Source organism: Nomascus leucogenys, chromosome 3, assembly GCF_006542625.1.
Source record: "Nomascus leucogenys isolate Asia chromosome 3, Asia_NLE_v1, whole genome shotgun sequence".
NCBI classification, from domain to species: Eukaryota; Metazoa; Chordata; class Mammalia; order Primates; family Hylobatidae; genus Nomascus; species Nomascus leucogenys.
In genome coordinates, this window is record NC_044383.1 from 26,954,489 (window position 1) to 26,974,598 (window position 20,110).

The 20,110-nt window shown below is 41.7% G+C and overlaps 1 protein-coding gene across 3 annotated transcripts in view; it reads left to right on the top strand.

The window, feature by feature from the left end:
* The window catches only part of SORCS1 (sortilin related VPS10 domain containing receptor 1), a 602,977-nt gene that overhangs the window by 563,980 nt on the left and 18,887 nt on the right, over positions 1–20,110 (top strand). For all 3 annotated transcript variants that reach the window (XM_030807336.1, XM_003255446.4, XM_012505615.2), the window contains exons 22-24: positions 206–318; positions 4,945–5,076; positions 14,850–14,949. In XM_030807336.1, coding sequence (XP_030663196.1) covers positions 206–318; positions 4,945–5,076; positions 14,850–14,949 — 345 coding nt within the window. The remainder of the gene's footprint in view (positions 1–205; positions 319–4,944; positions 5,077–14,849; positions 14,950–20,110) is intronic.

Here is a 20,110-nt window from a genome sequence, read left to right on the forward strand (position 1 = left end):
AACTCTCTGCTCCTTAAAACAAAGAAAAAAAAGGAAAAGAAGGGGCTGGTGAGATATTCACAGGGTAGTGACTTGCCTTCTAAAAAGGTCTCTATGGTAAGTGTGAAGGGGAAGGACCCTCCATTTTGTATGAAATGTAAAGTCTAACAAACCTCTTGACAGGACTATTTGACTTATAGTAATCCATCTACTGTTATATCCCCAGAGGAATTCCGGTCTCTTCGCTTGTCCTTTTCTCCAAACCTGGATGACTACAACCCAGACATCCCTGAGTGGAGGAGGGACATCGGCCGAGTCATCAAAAAATCCCTGGTGGAAGTGAGTGCACACAGTTTCTCCTCTTCCCGGGTACCTTTTCTCTCTGTGCTTGAAGAATTTCACGGAAAGGGGAGCTTTGTACAAAAACAAACAAACAAACAAAAAAACCCAGCAGGAAGAAGCTAAAGCCCATGGGAAGTTCTGGCCTGATGTCTGCAAACCTGAGTCCCACACATGCAGACACATCAAAGGGCCTAAAGGGGATGCAACTATGGAACCATGGACAAACATGGGGTCCTAGCCCTCTGTGACTCTTCTTCTGCTTAGAGAAGGAGGACAAGTATATCCTAAACTCCCTTGTCCACATTTCTGTAGCAGAGTTCACAATTAGGCCATTAGGAAGTATAAAACCAGCTACTGTACATGCCAGTGAAGGAACTCAGCATGCAAGTGTCCTTGGATGACTACAATTAGTAAGAGTGGTCCCAGGTTCCAACTTCTGCAACTGTGAGCATAACAGTGCAGTGGGCATTCAGTATATGATGGTTAGTCATATTTCTATTTCCTCATTTTTTAAAGAAAATTTCTGTACTGTAACAGCCCCAAAAAGGAATTATTATCCACACTTTGTAGATGAGGCAACCGAGGTTTAGAGGGGTTAAGTAACTTGCCTAAACTCTCATATCTAATAGAGGATGAAGCTGCAAAATTGAAATTAAGGGCCTGAGTCCAATGTCTGGGCTTTTGTGTATTTGACAAAGCTTCCTAAGGTTTCTCAGAGAATAACAAGGTGGTTGTGGTTTATCCTTCCCTGAGCAAATGTCACTGGCAATTAGAGAAGACACCTTCTTTTAGGCACATCTGCCCCTCCTTGTTCTACTTTTTTTTTTTTTCTTTTATGAGATACAGTCTCACTCTGTCACCCAGGCTGGAGTGCAGTGGCTCAGTCTCATCTCACTGCTACCTCTGCCTTCCGGGTTCAAGCAATTCTCCCACCTCAGCCTCCCGAGTAGCTGGGATTACAGGTGCTTGCCACCACGCCCAGCTATTTTTTTTCGTATTTTTAGTAGAGACGGGTTTCACCATGTTGGCCAGGCTGGTCTCGAACTCCTGACCTCAAGTGATCCACCTGCCCCGGCCTCCCAAAGTGTTGGGATTACAGGCGTGAGCCATCGTGCAGGCCCCTTATTCTACTTTCATGAGTGAGCAGAGGAGTGGGATAGCCGCTCATGGGGCAGCTTGAGCTTATTGTGCAAATGCGGAAAATCAGAAGTGAGTTATCCACTCCCGGGGCATATTCTTAGCTCAGAATAAAAATCAATTTAGGTTTGCTGAACATTCTTTCCTGCTGCCACCACATGGTGCCACAGGACACAAAAAGATGATGAAATAAAGGCATTCAGATAACTCCTGCTCAGAAAACAGATCTTACATCCAGCCTCTTGCAAGGAGCTGGTCTTCCCCGTCTTCATTACCTTTGTTAATATTTAGTTAGCACTTAAAATATTCTAGGTACTCTTTTGAGTGCTTTGCATTATTTTAACACTTTTAATCCCCCAAATAAATAAGCTTATGATGTTGAAACTGTGATTGCACAACTACCCATTCTGTAGGTGAAGAAATGAAACTCAGAGATATTAGGTTACTCATCCAAAGTCATGCACTTAAAGATCAGACTCTGGAGTCAAACCATCAAGGTTTGAATCTTGATTTTTGTGGTTTCCTAACCACTCCACTCTAGGGCCATCCTTTTCCTTATTCCAAGGAGAAACAGGGATAGATGGAATACTGGGGTAAAGAAGGGGTATCTTCATGTGCCTCTGAGCAATGCCACCCGCCTCTGTCTCTATGGCTCTCAGCATCTGTGACATGATTGGTGGTTACACATTATCACCACCAGGAGGCACAACTACCAGACTACAACCCTAAAAGGAATAGGCCTTTCTGCCCTGAGCCGTCTGTCTCTAGGGTAACAACTGGTTTTTGTCCTCTGCTGTCCAAGAAGGATGACTTATGCTCTTTAACGAACCCACTGCCCATCTCTTCTCATCTGCAGCATTCTAGGGACCTGTGTCCCCATAGGTCCTCCATCTGTCCAACTCCCCCAGGTGATGTATCAACCAAGCACTAGCTCAGCAATGTCCAGCCTTCCAGGCTGATTTCTCTTCACACTTATTACCTAGAGATCAGATGCCCTGTACCTCCACCTTTCTACCAGCTGTCCATTAGGCTAGAAATTACTGCTCATCAATATTTCTAGCCGGCTGTGTAGCATAATCAGGAATATGCAGAATACACAGATTGACTCATTATCCCTCAGGGCAGGGTTATAGCAGCGGTGGTAGTGGTATTAATACCTTCTAGTTCCCAAGGCTCTCTAGTTACCCAATCCCAAGAGGCGGTTGATGCAGAGCTTGGTTCCTAGCAATTTGCACTGACTTTGAGATCAGTAATTGCACTTGGCCACTTTTTTTTAAGTCCCAAGGGACCACATTGCCAAGTGTACACTAATAAACCCTATGAGAGGTACAACTGAGAGTCAGCTTATTTGCAGTTTTCTTCCTATTCATTATGAAACAAAATTTGATATTAAATTGTTTGCCTTTTCTTCATCAAAATGGCTTTTGCTATTGACATTTCACAATGAAATCTTTAATTGAATGTCATTATAAACATTTTTGTGTGCAATGAAGATTATTCAGGCACAATCTCCAAGTTTACAGTCTAGTAAGGGCATAAAACAGTATGGGGTTTGCTATAATAGGAGCTGTTGTTTGTCAGTGTCTGGAGAAGGGAGGTACAGAGCACTGGGTCCCAACACAGGCTTCACAGCCAGACCAGGCTTCAAAAGCATCAGCAGTCACTTCCTAGATGGCCTTGAACCACTGTCTAATCTTCCTACAGCCACCATCTTTCCTGGAGTGGAAATTGAGATGCACCACCCAGATCTCTGTTCAGGGAGACACTTATTGTCTTTTCTGGGAGGGCTATGGGCAGAGTCTTCACCAGCCTGGTTCCAAGTTGTGTCACTTCTTAGGGTGGCTCATGTCTGATGACAGGCTGGTGCAGTTATGTAAAGTCCTGGCCATCTCAGCCCAATTTAAGACAACTCTGATGGGCCATTCTGTCTCCCCTTGGGGTCTCTTGAAGTTGTCATGGACCTACGTGGCAGCTCAATTTTTCCCTTGTCCATGTTTGTTTCCTTCCCTTTGCTCGCATAGGTGTTGTTCCCAAGAGTGCTTCTTAATAAACATCCTACATACTAAACTCAGGGTCAGCTTCCTGAGGACCCCAGCATGTGATATGTCCTCACTGCAAAGTGAAGTGTAATCATATTTGCTTCAAAGAGTTGTTGTTGGAGGTTGCCTAAAATAATATTATAAGTTACTTATAATAGTAACATTGTTGGAGGTCGCATCAAATAATATAAGTTACATAGCACAATGCACCCAGGAAGTACCTGGCATTGTGCTAAGTAACTTAAAACATTAGAGTCGGACCTAATACCTGGAATTTCTTGCCACTTCAAAAAAAAATGCAGCACAGTGGAGTTCAAAAACAAATAATCACCTAATTGGGAAATAATGAAATAAATAAGCTTTAAGATGACTCATGAAGGATAAGTAGCAAAGGCAGAGAAAAGACATTCTGGTGGAGATAACATGCACAGAAACATTTGCAGGAAAAGGCTGAAATATTGAGAAATTGTACATCATCCCATTTGGCAAGAGCATAAGAGTTGTGGGTAATTAATTTGGAAAGGAAGCGTGGGACCATATTGCAAAAGGCCTTGAATATGTCCTTAATCCTGTTAGCAATGGGAATTCTTGCAAGCATTTTGGACAGGTGAACATGATCTGAATTGGACTGCTGGAGAGAGAAGCTGGGATTACAGTTATTGATTCTAGAAGCATCTAGAGAGAGGATTCAGGGGAAACCCTGGAGTATAAGCTCAAGAGAGAGAACAGTGAGCTAGGATAAACAAGAAGTCCTTAAGTGCTATCTGTAATTTTAACAGAAGGGTCAGTGTGGCCAAGGGGAGGGCTCAGGGTGCTTCAGGGAACAGGGCTGGTGATCAGGTCTGATGCTGCAGAAAAGTCAACAGGGGCCTCCTGAGGGTTGTGATATGGGGATGTCATCTTAGGTTAGGTGGTTAGCATGTGATGGGTCTATTTGAAGAGTAACTCCAGTGGGATGATGGAGGAAGCTAGGTTGGAAAGGGCTAAGGCATGAGGGGCAGACGATAAAGTGAAGGTCTTCTCACTGGCATGGTCCCCACCTTGGGGATGCTCTCTAGGAAGAAGAGCTAACATTTGAATTCCGAGGCCCTACTGTAAATGCTTCATGTGTCACTCATTTAATCCTCAAAATCACCTATGAACAACACAAGTACTGCAACTGTCCTGTCTTCTATTTAAAGGAATGTAGGCATAGAGAACACAAGCAATGAGCTTAAGGTCTCACGGTGTTGAAGCTGGGATTAAATCACAGACAGCCTGACTCCAGAGCCTGGACCTATAGCCCAGTGCTGTCTCTCATATACCCCCTGCCTGATACGCCCAGGCCTCTGCTTTCAGGTCCCTTCTTGTGTCTTCTGCCTACCCCGGATCCCCCCACCAAATACTTGGTCCCTTCTCTGCTTTCTTCTCTGCAGCACTAATGTGAGCCCCTGTGTCTGTCCCTCAGGCCACAGGGGTTCCAGGCCAGCACATCCTGGTGGCGGTGCTCCCCGGCTTACCCACTACTGCTGAACTCTTTGTCCTACCCTATCAGGATCCAGCGGGAGAAAACAAAAGGTCAACTGACGACCTGGAGCAGGTGAGCCCCCTGAAAAAGGAGACGTTTTCAGCTTCTCTCTGCAGTCAAAGCCACACCCACTGCTAGTCTGAGGGGCCTCTGGAGAATTGGGGCTTAAGAGTGAGGGCACCAACCGTTTGTGGAGTCTTCAACTTTCTGAGCCTCCATTCTGACCCATAAACTGGTGATCCTAACTACAGCTTCACCAAAAGCACATGCAGGAACATTCATGCTAAGGTGTATTAGTCTGTTCTCACACTGCTAATAAAGACATAGCCAAGACTGGGTAATTTATAAAGGAGGTTTAATTGACTTACAGTTCAGCATGGCTGGGGAGGCCTCAAGAAACTTACAATCATGGCGGAAGGGGAAGCAAATATGTCCTTCTTCACATGATGGCAGCAAGGAGAAGTGTAGGGTGAAGCAGGGAAAGCCCCTTATAAAACCATCAGATCTTGTGAGAACTCACTATCGCGAGAACAACATGGAGGTAACTGCCCCCATGATTCAGTTACCTCCCACTGGGTCCTTCCCATGACAAGTAGAGATTATGGGAACTACAGTTCCAGATAAGTTTTGGGTGGGAGCACAGCCAAACCATATCAGCAGGGAATGGCTAAATTATTTACAGTGTGGAATACTCTGTGGAGTTTACAATGAATTAGATTAATCTATGTATACCGACACAAAAAATTGTCCATGATATCAAGTGGAAAAAAAAGCAAGTCGCTGAACAATATCTTACTTGTCACAAGAGTGCCGTGAGAATCAAATGACATGATATGCATATCTTTTTTAACAGGTACAACTTTTATACAAATGACTAATCCTTTGATGATCTAATTTGTGTTTGTAATGAGTAACATTGGCTCCAGAGCACCTCTGCTGCCCTGTGGGGTTCACCTCCTCTTCATCTCCACTACCTTCTGGAGCATTTGAGTGTGTGTGTGTGTGTGTGTGTGTGTGTGTGTGTGTGTGTATCTGTGTGTGTATTTGTGTGATTCTCTTTCTCTTTTCCCCTTTAGTCTTCTTTTTTCTTCCTTTTCCTCCTTTTAACTTTAAACAACTCTCCCATCTCTGTAGTGGGGATTATTGTGTCGTTGTTATCCTTCTTTGTCCATTCAGTTAAAATGATCAGTCTTGGCGTAGTTGCCCTTTTAGAAACCAAATGATTTCGATTTATCAGTTCTTCCAGGTAAATAGATTAAAAATAAGATTCCCCTCAGCCACTAAGTAAATATTGGCTGTTTCCCTTCCAGTACTTGGAGATTTTCTGTTTACTAAACCCATAATCTAGCCCCATGATCTTTAGTCTTCCAGGATGACTTGAGAACCTTCTATAATAGTCTTATTAAAAACAACCCCAAATTATGGCATGGCCCACCTCCTAGCACACACCCTCTTTTCAGCTGCCACTTTCTCACTTGACAGAAGGCTCACCTGTATAATTTTCTCTGTGTGCAAGTAATGAAGAGCAGAGCTCTCATGGAAAGCCCTGTCGAACCGCATTCAACAGTGAAGTGGAGTTGAAGGGTGGGCAGCAGGTAACACCTCAGATTTGCATCTAACCTCACTTCCCACCTCAGCTTCCCAGCACACTCTACAAATTATTATCTGCACTGCCTTTTGGTGGGAGAAAGAATAGATTATTTCTTATCACAACATTGTCAAGAACCTAGAGGGAAAGCAGATCCCTATCCAAAGCCGTTAGATAGGAACATTTGCAGTTGTACCTCCTCTAAATCTTACTGGTTTTTCATGAAACCCAGATTTTAATCTTTTCAAATATGGAAGAGGGTACAGATTTAGAGTCACCTTTTTTTCCTAGTTACCACATCGTCTGTGCACTTTTATTTCTCACGCTTCCCATGTTTTTTTTCTAAAAGTGTTATATTTTCTACATCATTATTTGAGGAGAAATTTGGAAAGAAGAGGGGTCCATTCTGTGAAACTTCTTATGCTTATGTGTGGATGTGTCTTGCTTTGACTGTCTGCTTTCTCTAGACTTCTTGTTTCCCTTCATTCTCCATCTCTTCTGGGTGTTTCCTGCAAAGGCATTCTCGGAAAGCTGAGTGTGGCCGTCAAGGCAGCCTGTATCAGTCATCGGTGAACCATGTCATCAGAGATCTGAAACTAACTAGCTTGCTTGAAGGCTGTGTGACTTAGAATTGGCACACATGTAGAGAAGTCTGTCTATTTTGTTAGAACACAGGTTTACATAAATATCAACCAGTTTCTAGTTTCACCTCTGATATTTATTATGTCCATTTGAGGAAAGTGAGGACAAGAAAAGTTGAATAATTGAGCCAAAGTCACACTTATCTCATGGAGCATCTGAGAGGATTAAAGAAATGATACAGCAAAGTACTTGGCCTTGAGTAAATGTTCACTGGTGGTACAGAGACAATGGTTACATTCATGTTCATTATATGGTAAGAAGAGAGGTGGAAAATGAAAAAAAATAAGTTTAGGCCTATTAAATAGACTGGTATAGTCAAGGGCATGTATTGGAAGAGAAGATGGTGGGAATAAGGGAAAAAACATTAATGAATGCAATTACTCAAAATGGAGAAAAACAAGGACAATAAGGAAAGAATGTGTCTGAATGGCATGAGCTCATGCGAGTTATGCAGATTTATAGCATGAAAAGAAAGTAAAGTACCAAGCTAGAGACTGTAAATTTGTTTAAGGAAATTGCCAGTGTATCAGCCTATTCCAGGACTCAAAGCAAAGTAGACACAGTGACTTTACAAATGCCAAACAGAGCACATCAGAAATTAGTGTCTTAGCTGTGGAGAACATTATTACCCTGATGGAAAAACGTACATGAAATCAACTTATTAAACCAAGGCACATGTCTAGACCCTGTGAGACAGGGGTGTCTCCTGGAGACCCATAGTTTTCAATCCAGGAGGGGTCCTTTCATTCTCTGCTCTGACTTAATCACTTAACTTTATGGGTAAAAAAAGGGAGTTTTTGAATGCATTTAACTGAGAAGTCCAGAGATACAGTTGAGGTGTAGATGAATTCAGAACCACTCAAAAGTATCACTAAATTACTTCCCTCTCTTCCTCTCTCTCTGTCTGTTTTCTTGGCTACCAATGGGAAGTTGGCCTGAGAATGAAGCCAACGCATAGGAAAGTCAGAATGGCCACAGGCATCCCCAACTTCTATTTAGCCAGTTTATCAACCCAATCCAAAGACGGTACCTCTCACCTGATTGCACCAGCGAGAGCTCCAGGTTCACAGTGTTCACTGGTCTGACCTGTTTAAAGTGGTCGTCTCTTAGCTAGTCCCTGCAGTCTTGGGGATAATGTGCTGTCAGTGACAACTGAGATGTTTTATACCCTCCATGAACCAAATGGACCAAGACTAGACAAGGACATGGATTCCTCAAAGAACACTGTGGGGAAGGGAGAGGGAATGCTGGGAGGCAAACGCAGCTGACTTCTGGTGTCATAAATTATACAGAAATTTAAGACAAATGCAAAGCAAACCCAAACAACAGAAATGAACCCCCTCCTTTGATGGCTGTACTCTAAATCTCAGCTGAAACTTGAGAAGGGCTGTCCTTATCCCCTCATTTCACGCCTTGGCCCCCTTTCTTGTAAAGGTGCAGTGCAGATCCCCCTGCAGTGAAAGAACTGGGATCCTAGACAGATGTGCCCTAAAGAATGGGAGGGCAGGGCCCCAGCAAAGGACTTTCAGTCCTCCTTCCTTAGCTTCCTCTGAGAGCCTTCCTGGGGAGCAGCGATGCTGGCTTGGATCGAGCTATCTTGTCTGTGAAATAAATTGAAAATTCTTCACAGTGAGAAGTACTTGACCCTGTTATCAAGATGAGGCGGGCTGGGTTAATCAAGTGACCTCTGCCTGGGAGGGTTCCACCAGCCTTTATTTAGGATCTCTGGTGAGTGAGAAAAGGCTCTTGTGCCCTGAGCTGGCCTCATCAAGGGTAGCGCGTGCTGCTGTCCTGAGGCCAGCTGCTCATATGTGGAGCAAGCCCTGCCCCTCAAGCATCCCACTTCCTTACTCCCCTCAGAGTCCTCAGGGGTGAACAAATTTGTTTCTGTCTCTCCTGTAGGGAGGAAAGACCACCATGCTCTATCGTGATTGTTTGTGATGCTGTGCTGGGGAGATAAGGAGCCTAGGTGTGTTGTCTTTCAGGATCCTTAAAGGACATTAGAACATCTAAAAAGAACAAAAAAATGTGAAAAAAATGTCAACCACAAATATATATATATTTCTTCCTTGGCTGTTTTTATTACTCTACGTGGTTGGCAGATGCAGAGCCTGAAACCTAAGGAAGAAAGGAAAGGCAGATCTCAACAGGGAGCAGGGTGACAGCTTTTAAGAAAACAGAAATTTATTATAAAATGGAATTCATCTCTATTTTCTGTATATCCACACATTTTGCTTATCAGTCCAGATCTTCTTAACATGGGGAGTCAAATTACAAAAATACTCTGGAGTTTACAAGGAAGGTCACTGAAGTAGGAGAACTATAACCGCAAGTGGAGCAGGTAAGAGGTAGACCAGAGCCAATTTGTCAGGAGGAGGTAGAGAGAAGCTTAAAGTGGATGATGGGAAATCCAAAGGAAACACATATTTATGATGGATTTGTGTCTTCATGCACCATTATCCAGGAGACCCCTTAGGCACTTTAATCAGGCTAAATTTATGTGTGTGTGTGTGTGTGTGTGTGTGTGTGTGTGTGTGTGTGTGTGTGTTATGAAGGAATGAAATTGAGCTACTGTTAATTAGAATTTGGTATTTGGCTCCATTGCTTCCCTGTCATTCAATGCAAAAAATGTATGAATTGGAAAACATCTTCCTCTGTTTAACACAAAAAGAATATTCCTCAACTGCTACTTGAAGAGATTTTAATAGTGTGGCAGAATCAAGATTGACCAACTGAGCCAGCTCCCAGGTCATCCCAGGCAACACCCTCTCTAAACATGGCACTAGAATGCTATTATGTTCAGTAAGATTTGCATTCATCCTACCACCTTCAAAATAAATATTAGTATTTTGGCCCAGGGTAGCTTTGCCATTCATAAATTTGTCTAAGCCCATTTGCATCTGTATTTTTACCTTGTACCACTTCTTTGGATTACGTGTTCTATGAATTTATAAACTACTCTACTGTCCTTAAAATTTTTATTTTTTCATGTTTCAAGAATTGCCACTTTCCTTCTGATCATCTGACGGTGTTTCCCCCTCTTGGTTTCATTAGAAATTGTTTGGGCGTTGAATGTGTTCTTTGTGTGGTAACCATCACTGTGTGACTAAATATTTCCAGCCCACTGCTTTCAGTGTACATGTTGGGGCTGTACCCATGAGTCTCTTCTGCTGGGGCAGAGCCTCAGGACTGTGGGAGCAGAAGTGATATGTGCCACTTCCGAGCTAAAGTATTCAAATGCACATTGTAGAATTTTGCTAGCTCCTTTTCCCTCTTGTGCTGTATGTAGTGAATGGAAATGCTTGTGATGGCCGCTCCACCAGCCAGTGTCCCTGTGTGACCACAGCGAGCCCAACACCACTGCATAGCTGCCATGGATACAACATGTGAGCAAAAAATTGACCTTTCTTGATTGAAGGCCCTGACCACAGCCGTATCTAGTTGATTCTGAGTGCTGCATTCATTCAATCTTCATCTTGTGTGAAGAAGACAATAAGGAACATTGGTGTTTTCCCTGTCGCGGGTCCTTCCCAAGACATCCTTTCGATGGGAGCTTTCCTAAAATTCGAACTGAGCCTCCACTGTCCTTTCAAGTGGTACGTTAAATGAAATGTAGGTTGCACTTGAATAGTAGGCATATTCCACCAAATAGGCAGATACCAAGAATAATGTGTTGTTTCTATGGTCGTGATTGTTTAGCTGATGTGGAATAGAAAATGGACTGTGCTGGAAAGCAGCAGAAGAGGGATGACTGTATACAGGATAAATGAAATTTGTTAAGACAACACACTTTTCACCAGACAGAAAAAGAAAAAGAAAGAAATTCAATTTGCTTTAGCAGGTTCAGTCTTCCTCCTAGAAATCACACAGTATTTCACTTGAGTCTCTATCAGGCAAGTGTTTTTCTTCTCGTTTAGGCTGTTGCCATACTTTTCAGTAGAATGCAACTTATTCTACTCCTTTCCATAGCTGAAGACTCTCCCAAACATTAGCCAATTGTGCAACTGGTGAACAGAAAGCGGCCCCTCTGAGGATGGTGTTAGGAAATCCCCACTCCTGTAGCCCATATTGGTCACTGGGCATTGGGGCGGATGTTTTAACTTCGGGTGCTTCACAGATGAATGAGAGGAGGCAGCATAATTAATAAAAGTGCTGTATTTTCTCATCTTACAAACCTATCCTGCCAGAGTTCTCTCCAACTCTTCTGCTGTCTCTCTCTTTGTCAGCTTGTTCAAGGAAAATATTTTTAATGGAGATACCCTAGGATTAGGAGTCAAACAAAGCTAAAGTCTAGTCTCAACTCTTCAAATATTAACTGAACAAACTTTGGTATTTCCTTTAAGCTCCATATTCCTTTCCGTGAAGATGCCAGCACTAACACCTAAGACGTGCTCTGCTAGAAAAGATAGTAAGAAATAAGCAACTTTACCAAAATAGTGTTCACAGCATATATAATATCCTTTAGAATATATGTAACTACTTGTAATCTTTTTAAAAAATACAGGATAAACACTTCTACAAGTGGTGTGGAAAACATTTAAAATATTGTCCAAATCTGTCAACAGTTTCATACTCATTTATTTCAGTAGAAAAGCACATAGTTCTAATTGAGATTATTCTTGTATGCAATGTAAATTTTATTTAGTTTTGTTTTCTTATGCAAATTTTTTCTCACAAAGCATGTGTTCATTGTTGAATGTCTTTTGATGCAAGTTAAATATATGAAACATACTTTCTGTTACCAGATAATTTTAAAATTTAAATTTCCTTCTTAAAATTTTGTAAGCAATACAGATAGAGCCAATGAAACAATGTTATAAACCAAAACAAAACCAAGTAGTTAATTATTTTCACAAGGGTCTCTCCTGGAGATTATAAATTAAAAATATATTATTTTGATAAACTCCATTTTCTGGTTTAGCTATTTGTATATCTCACTTGAAGAGAAAACATTCTCAGTGATAAAAAAACAAATATTGCAGCCAGGCACAGTGGCTCACACCTGTAATTCCAGCACTTCGGGAGGCCGAGGCGGGCGGATCACTTGAGGTCAGGAGTTCAAGACCAGCCTGGCCAACGTGGTGAAACACCGTCTCTACTAAAAATACAAAACAAACAAACAAACAACAAAATAGCCGGATGTGGTAGCAGGCACCTGTAATCCCAGCTACTCAGGAGGCTGAGGCAGGAGAATCATTGGAACCAGGGAGGCGGAGGTTGCAGTGAGCTGAGATCAACGCCATTGTACTCCAGCCTGGGCGAAAAGAACGAGACTCCAACTCTGTCTCAAAAAAAAAGAAAGAAATATGGCTTCACCTGGTTGAAAGTGGAGTCTTTCTCCACAAATACATATAGTTCCCTTTAGTCCATGTGATAGATTTGGCAAAACAGGCTAATTCCTTAATTACTTTTGACAAGTCTTTCGTATTTGAATAAAAAATATTTTTTCCACAATTCAGTATCTGTGTGTGTGTGCATGTATGTGTGTGTATTTCATAGCTAAAACCTTTGTAATAGACCTCTAAAAATTCCACTGTCTGATTCCTATAAAGACTCTGCCAATTAAAAGATAAGAACACGGAGGAAAACCATTGTATGCAATCTGTGTTAGAAATCCACTTCTCCACTTCTCCTTCTCCTTCTTCTTCCCCTCCCCCTCCTTCTCCTCCTCCTCCTCCTCCTCCTCTTTTTTTTTTTTTTTTTTGAGTCAGAGTTTTACTCTGTCTCCCAGGCTGGAGTGCACTGGCATGATCTTGGCTCACTGCAACGTCTGCCTCCTGGGTTCAAGTGATTTTCCGGCCTCAGCCTCCCGAGTAACTGGGAGTACAGGTGTGCACCACCACGCCTGGCTAATTTTTTATAGTTTTAGTAGAGATGGGGTTTCACCATGTTGCCCACGCTGGTCTCGAACTCCTGAACTCAAGTGATCCACCTGCCTCGGCCTCCCAAAGTGAGCCACCGTGCCCGGCCAGAAATCCACTTCTGTAAACCTGGATCGTTCTGGATGATTCCCAGCACCCAAGAAAGGAAGTAGCCTAATATACAGAATAAAGTTGTTTTTGTTTTCAGCATAGTTTTATGACAATCTTGTTTTTCTACATTGTTTGCTAAATGACAGCATTTGAAAGGCTGGGCTTGCACTGGATCCCAGGTGCTCAATGACTGGGCAGTGACGGTCATCCTCTGTTCCTGTTGTTCAGGAGAGAAGTTTATCTGTGGGGCAGTTCAGTTCTATCACCAATCAGGGGCTTCTGCAGGTGACTCTCTGTTTCCTATCTAAGCCGTCAGGCCCTGCTTAACAAATAAAGGGATTAAAGGTGTTATTTTGGCAACTCACTGGAGTAAGTAAAACTCAACAAATAGAAAAGGAAAAAAAAATTAAGAATTTAATTAGCAGAATGATGGTCAGAAAGCATCTAATTAGACTTAAATAACATGTTAAGTAAAACATTAAATTGATTATTAGAATATTAAAAATAAGGCTAGCAGACCAGATAAAAATAATAGGAGTGGGCTGGGCGCAGTGTCTCACGCCTGTAATCCTAGCACTTTGGGAGGCTGAGGCGGGCTGATCACAAGGTCAAGAGATCAAGACCATCCTGGCCAACGTGGTGAAATCCCATCTCTACTAAAAATACAAAACTTAGCTGGGTGTGTTGGCTTACGCCTGTAGTCCCAACTACTCAGGAGGCTGAGGCAGGAGAATCGCTTGAACCCGGGAGGCGGAGGTTGCAGTGAGCCGAGATCATGCCACTGCACTCCAGCCTGATGACAGAGTGAGACTCCATCTCAAATAATAATAATAATAATAATAATAATAATAATAAAATAATAGGAGTGTTGTTATCCCCGTAACTTTTCAGAAATTCCTCAACATTATAAAGGACACAGCAAATGGAGGTGGGTTTTCTACTCTAAACAGACGAACCGTTTTACCTCATCCATAAAACCTTACCTTACACTATTTCTACCCAAATGAAGTTATTTGCCCCATGCTTGGGGTTAAATATTTCATAGTCCAGAATTCCATGGGTCTTCCCAGTACCCGTGTGTCAGCCTGAGGAACAGTTTAGATAATATTTATAAGCATGAAATAAAGGTTAGCCAATTTGTTACTTACATTATGGCCGTACTTTGTTTCAATTGTGTATTTTAGCAGAACTATATTTACCATACAATAAATATTCATAAAGTGTTTTGTGAAAATCACATGGTTTGGGAAATAGAATGGAAATAAAATGAATATATATGAATCTTATCGGAATGTGTAAATTGTATATACTTCTTTTAAGTCCTTATGCATAACAAATATTCTCTCAAAAGACTGGGGGTAAGTTTTCTAAGGTCATACAGAATAATTTTTAAAGAGTATAATTATTTTCATTCACTAATAGTTTCTCCTATTTTGTTGCAATTAGTACGTAAAGACAGGTCATGCTTAAAAATAATTGTATCTGCATATTCTGGAATTAAATCAAAATCATATAAACCTTATTTATATAACTCACGGGTATAATATTGTGATGCCTTGGTGAAAATAGTAAATATTTCTAAGCTTATTTGTTTATAATCAGTATGACACTTTTGGTGGCACTAACTATGCTTCTTTTTTCAGATATCAGAATTGCTGATCCACAAGCTCAACCAAAACTCAGTACACTTCGAGCTGAAGCCAGGAGTCCGAGTCCTCGTCCATGCGGCTCAGTTAACAGCAGGTCAGTGTCCATGTCCCTGGGTTTTGGCTGGTGGCTCTGGCAAAGGGAATCCCAGTCTGTGCTTCCTTCCTCATAAAAAGGCTAGATGGTAACAATGCTGATCAGAAATCAAATCAGTCCTCAGATCTTGGGGGTTCCCTTGCTTGGTGTTTCTGCCTTAATGGAGAACCAGTTAAACAACAGAAAAAGGTGACACTTTCGGCTGGGCTCGATGGCTCACGCCTGTGATCCCAGCACTTTGGGAGAGCTGAGGTGGGTGGATCACTTGAGGTCAGGTGTTTGAGATCAGTCTGACCAACGTGGTGAAACGCCATCTGTACTAAAAATACAAAAATTAGCCGGGCGTGGTGGCGCCTGCCTGTAGTCCCAGCTACTTGAGAGGCTGAGGCAGGAGAATCGCTTGAACCCGGGAGGCAGAGGTTGCAGTGAGCTGAGATCACGCCACCGCACTCCAACTTGGGTGACCCAGTGAGAAGGTAATATTTTATACTTGTCTCTGGCAAAAACTGCCAGCGAACCGCTTAGATACATCTCACATGAAAGCATGCTTTATTTATCTCATCAGAAATCTTGAAAATAACATTAACAAATACATTTGTGGGGGTCTTTCTGCAAAATCTTATTTTCAACATATTCATATTACAAATAATTTGCTTTCTTTAAGTTTCAGGATAATGTAGCACAGTAGAGATAGCAGGAACTTAGGAGTGGTACAGGGCCATACCCGGGAACTGAACCTGGAATCGGTCATGGTCTTACAGTTTACTTAATGTCATTGAGCTTCCATCTCTTCAACGGAAAAGGTGGTGGTGAGGATGGGGGATCCTCCTTCTAAGCTTATGGAGAGTTTTCAATGATAACACAAGTAACTTAGAATAGATGATAACACAAGTAGCTTAGAATAGTTTTCAATGATAACACAAGCACTTAGAAACGACATTGTTGTCATATATTCATAATAAATTAACAATATTTATTGAGTACTTATTTTTGCAGAGTACCGTACTTGTGCTCCATGAGGTACAAACACCAGTGAAAAGTGGTCTTCATCTTCACAAAACTTATAACCTGGTTGTGGTGCGGGGAAGTTCGGTGTAGCAATGGCAGTGGTACTGTGGGATGGGAAGAATAGGCAGTGGAGAGTAGTCAATGAGCAAACTGCATAAATGCTTATATAGAGAGAGACTACGTAACATATTTAAGCACATGGATTTTTTTTTCCAGTCAGAACATTGGTTTCAATCTTGGCTTTGTTACTTACTATGTAATCCTGGGAAAGACATTTAACTTCTGTGTGCCTCAGAGATGGTAATAGCATCTCTGCCAGTGGGAGTGTGTGAAGATTAAGTTAATTCAGGTAATGCGCTTAGGATAGTGTCTGAAACATAGCTTTAATATTTATTTTTACTGTTATTATTATTAGCAACTAAAGCTGTAGAGGAAATTTAAAGCAGAGATGAGTTACATCCTGTCAAAATGATACAGGATTGTTTCATGGAGTAGGTGGTTTCGAGGAAGAACCTCAAAGGATGGATAGGATTAAATGCAAGAGGTCATTGTAAGCACCAAAGCACCAAGGAAGTAAAGCCTTAAGGGCTTTGGGGATGCTGAATAAATGAGGACAAAAAAGTAGCTATTACAAGCACCATTCTCTGGTTTCCTGGAGATTTCACGAGGCTCTGCTAGGTCTAGCGGAGGGCCAAGCAGGCTGACCACTGACTTCTCACCCTCTTGGATTTTATCTTTTTTCTTTTTGGATTTCATAGAATATTTTATTGTTCTTGTTGTTTTTTCAATCGCACTATTTAAAGTCACTGTTCCTCAGCATGGAGTATGGAGGTGTGGAGGGTGGAAACATGCCAGGGTGTGCCGTTTGTACTTTAGTGAGTAAGCCATCCAAGGTCTAGGAAGACATGAAGACCTTTGAACAGAAGTGTGACTGATTCAGAGCATTCCTTGAAAAAGATGACTGTAAGAAGCAAGGAGGATTGAGTAGGGCTCATCTCCTATTCTGCATCTTTTCATCCTAACACATCCATTGAATAGATACTTACTGAGTGCCTGCCTACGCTGGGCCAAGCAATGTTGTCAGCATAGGGGACAGAGTCTCTGCCCTCATAAACTACTATTGCTGGTAAAAGCCACTTTCTGAATTGTATGCTGGTGAAAATCCTCTGAAGAAAAGGCTGCCAACTTATCTCAGGGCATTTGATGGTCCTGACTGGCCTTTTCCTGCCCAAAATGTTGAGCTTTGGTGTTTGGTGAATGGGGGTAGCACATGGCAGAGTCACACATGACTAGTTGTATGGGAGAATGACCAAATTCCAGAAACAAGAGTTGTAGTCATCCTAATAGCCAAGCCACTGACAAATGTTGTCAACTGAGTAGAAAGTAACCATTGAATATTGGTTTTAAAAGATTCACTGATTTATTTAATCTAATCAGACCATCAAGCCTGTTTAGGTAGCAGACTGAACTTCATCAGCCACTACTTGTTCCATCTGAGATTAGAAATTAAAAACAACTAAGCCTGATATTCCATACTGAAGTCTGGGTTTGAAGGGCTGTGGCCAACTTGTCTATCCTTCGTGATACAAAATTTGCTTTTACAGCATAAGCAGCCTTTGAATGAACACTATCTTTAGGCTTGGTGTATCAGAAAACAGTGCCTTTTTGAGTCCAGAGACCTTGCTCTGTTGAACAGGAGAGCATTGGAGGTCAAGCTAGGCCTGGAACTAACCCTATTTCTCCCATTCTTCAATTCTGGAGGCTGCTCACATTTCACTCTTTTTCTTCCTTCCATACTTCTCCTCCATCTGTGTCTGGTTTTTATTTAACTGATTATTGCATTATGCTCTAATGATGGTTCAGATCATTTTGGAAGATAGTGAATGTTCCCACCACAAAGAAATGATAAGTGACTGAAATGATGGATATGTTAATTACCCTGATCTGATCACTATGCTTATGTATCACAGCATCACCATGTACCCCATGAATATGTATAATTGTTATGTGTGAATTTAAAAAAATTTAAAAGATTGATATGTTACCGTATTTAACTTTAGGGAGAAGTGGTATGTAAAAAAAAGGAAACCTTGTTTTAAATGTTACTTAAGAAAACTTTCTTCAATGACAAATGGTTTAGAGCTGGGACCGAGCTGAAATATTGAGATCAAAAAGTGGGTAATTAGCTGAGACTGGTTTGGCCAGTTGGCTTGGCCAGAGAAACTGAATACAGCAAAGGCATCCAAAGGTCCTTGGATTTATAGCTCCGTGTGGGAAGGGAAGTCAATTCCTGATAACCATGAGATGTTAATCCCACTGGTAAAAACTCCAGATGGCAAAAAACAATGCAAAGTTGGGAAGAACTGAAAAATGTTTCCAATTCATGTTTGTAGTTTATTCTATAACTAGGAGTTTCGGAAGCAGGACTAAGACTCCTGGGAAGAAAGGCTGGCAAAAGGGAGGTATATTTTGGGGACCCAGATATGCACACTGGGATTTAAAGAAGAACCCCTCGCAATATAGGTATGTGTAACACAAAGTCACCAAAGAAAAAAAAAAAAACCATTTCCAAATAAAAGCCCAATCTTAGCCTGGACTAATTTGGAGAGAGTGAGAAAATTCTATGACTTCCAACCATTGTAGAAATCTTTCCTGTTAGTTTTGATAGTAGGGTCTTTCGGCTATATAATTCCAAGCCTGATCAACTGGCATTATTAAGTTTTCTGTCATGGTTAGTTCAGCAACTGGAGTAGATATAGATTTATATGTGGATAATTAGCTCCAGTTTGGTAAGTAAACAAAGATAATGTCATGGGCTGATGGAATAACTGAGTCTTGGAAACTTTTGCTATACTGAGTTTGGCTATGCTGGTCATAACGCATTAGAGCTGGCGGTGTCCACAGGCGCACAGTCACTCAGGGCTCGATTTTCATATGCAACAGACAAACATGTGTCAACTGGAACAACAATTGTGATAAGGAAGTAAAATATGTGAGGGATCTGTTTCCTGTTGGTGACTGCTCCTACGTTACCTTTAGCTACCTGATTAAAAGAAAAAAACTACACTTTGAATAGGGTGGTAGACCCCACATATACAAAAAACAGTGGAGGGAATTCCCCCTTCACTCATGGAAAACTTGGCATGTTGGTAGGGTATCAGTGGGCCGAGACACTTGCCACAGTTTTGTTTCTTCTTTTATCTTTTCTTTTCTTTTTTTTTTTTTTTTGAGATGGGGTCTCACCCAGTCACCCAAGCTGGACTGAAGTGGCGTGATCTCGGATCACTGCAACCTCTGCCCCCTGGGCTCAAGCCCTAAGCCTCCCAAGTAGCTGGGACCAGATCCATGCCACCATGCCTGGCTAAGTTTTTTTGTGTTTTTGGTAGAGACAGGGTTTCACCATGTTGCCCAGGCTGGTCTTGAACTCCTGAGCTCAAGTGATCTGTCTGCCTCAGCCTCCCAAAGTGCCGGGATTACAGGCATGAGCCACCACAATTGCTTTTATTAGGTTGAAGTTAACACATTAATATTTGGGTGGCTAGGAAGAGAAGGAGAAGGAAGCCTGAAAAAAAAAAAAAGAGAAACAGTGGGGAGGAGTATTAGATGCAGAACTTCCACCTCAACTCTATTTCTGTTTCTCTCATCTCCCCTGTAGGCAGGGGAAAATAAAAATGAAAAAGAAAAAAAAAGAAAGAACCATTGTTAGCAACATTTCATGTCTCATAAGCAGGATTGCTAATACCTTCCCAGGGACCATTACAACATGCTGCTGCATCCCATTAATTGCTCAGCAGATGTTCAGCAGCCTTCTTTTAAAAATGTTTGAGCCAGAGTATGTTGTTGATGAGAGAAGCCAATGCATAATTTGGTTTGTCTCCAAGGAAAAAGAACTGTCTCTTTTCAAGAATTTACTAGCCTTATTTTGGTTTTCAAATTCAGTTCCCTGTTTGCTTTTATGGGAACACAAGGAAAGCATTTGCAGATACCTGAATGTCATTAGAGACTGGATTGTGTCTGTCCCCTACCCACCAACGCGTTCCATTTGGGAATTCATCAACTGTGGTATCTAAGCTGAGATAAATTTTGAATGTAGTCCTTGTTTTGTTCCTAGCCATTCCTGTGCTTCTTGGTTTTCATGCAGTTTTTCTTAAGG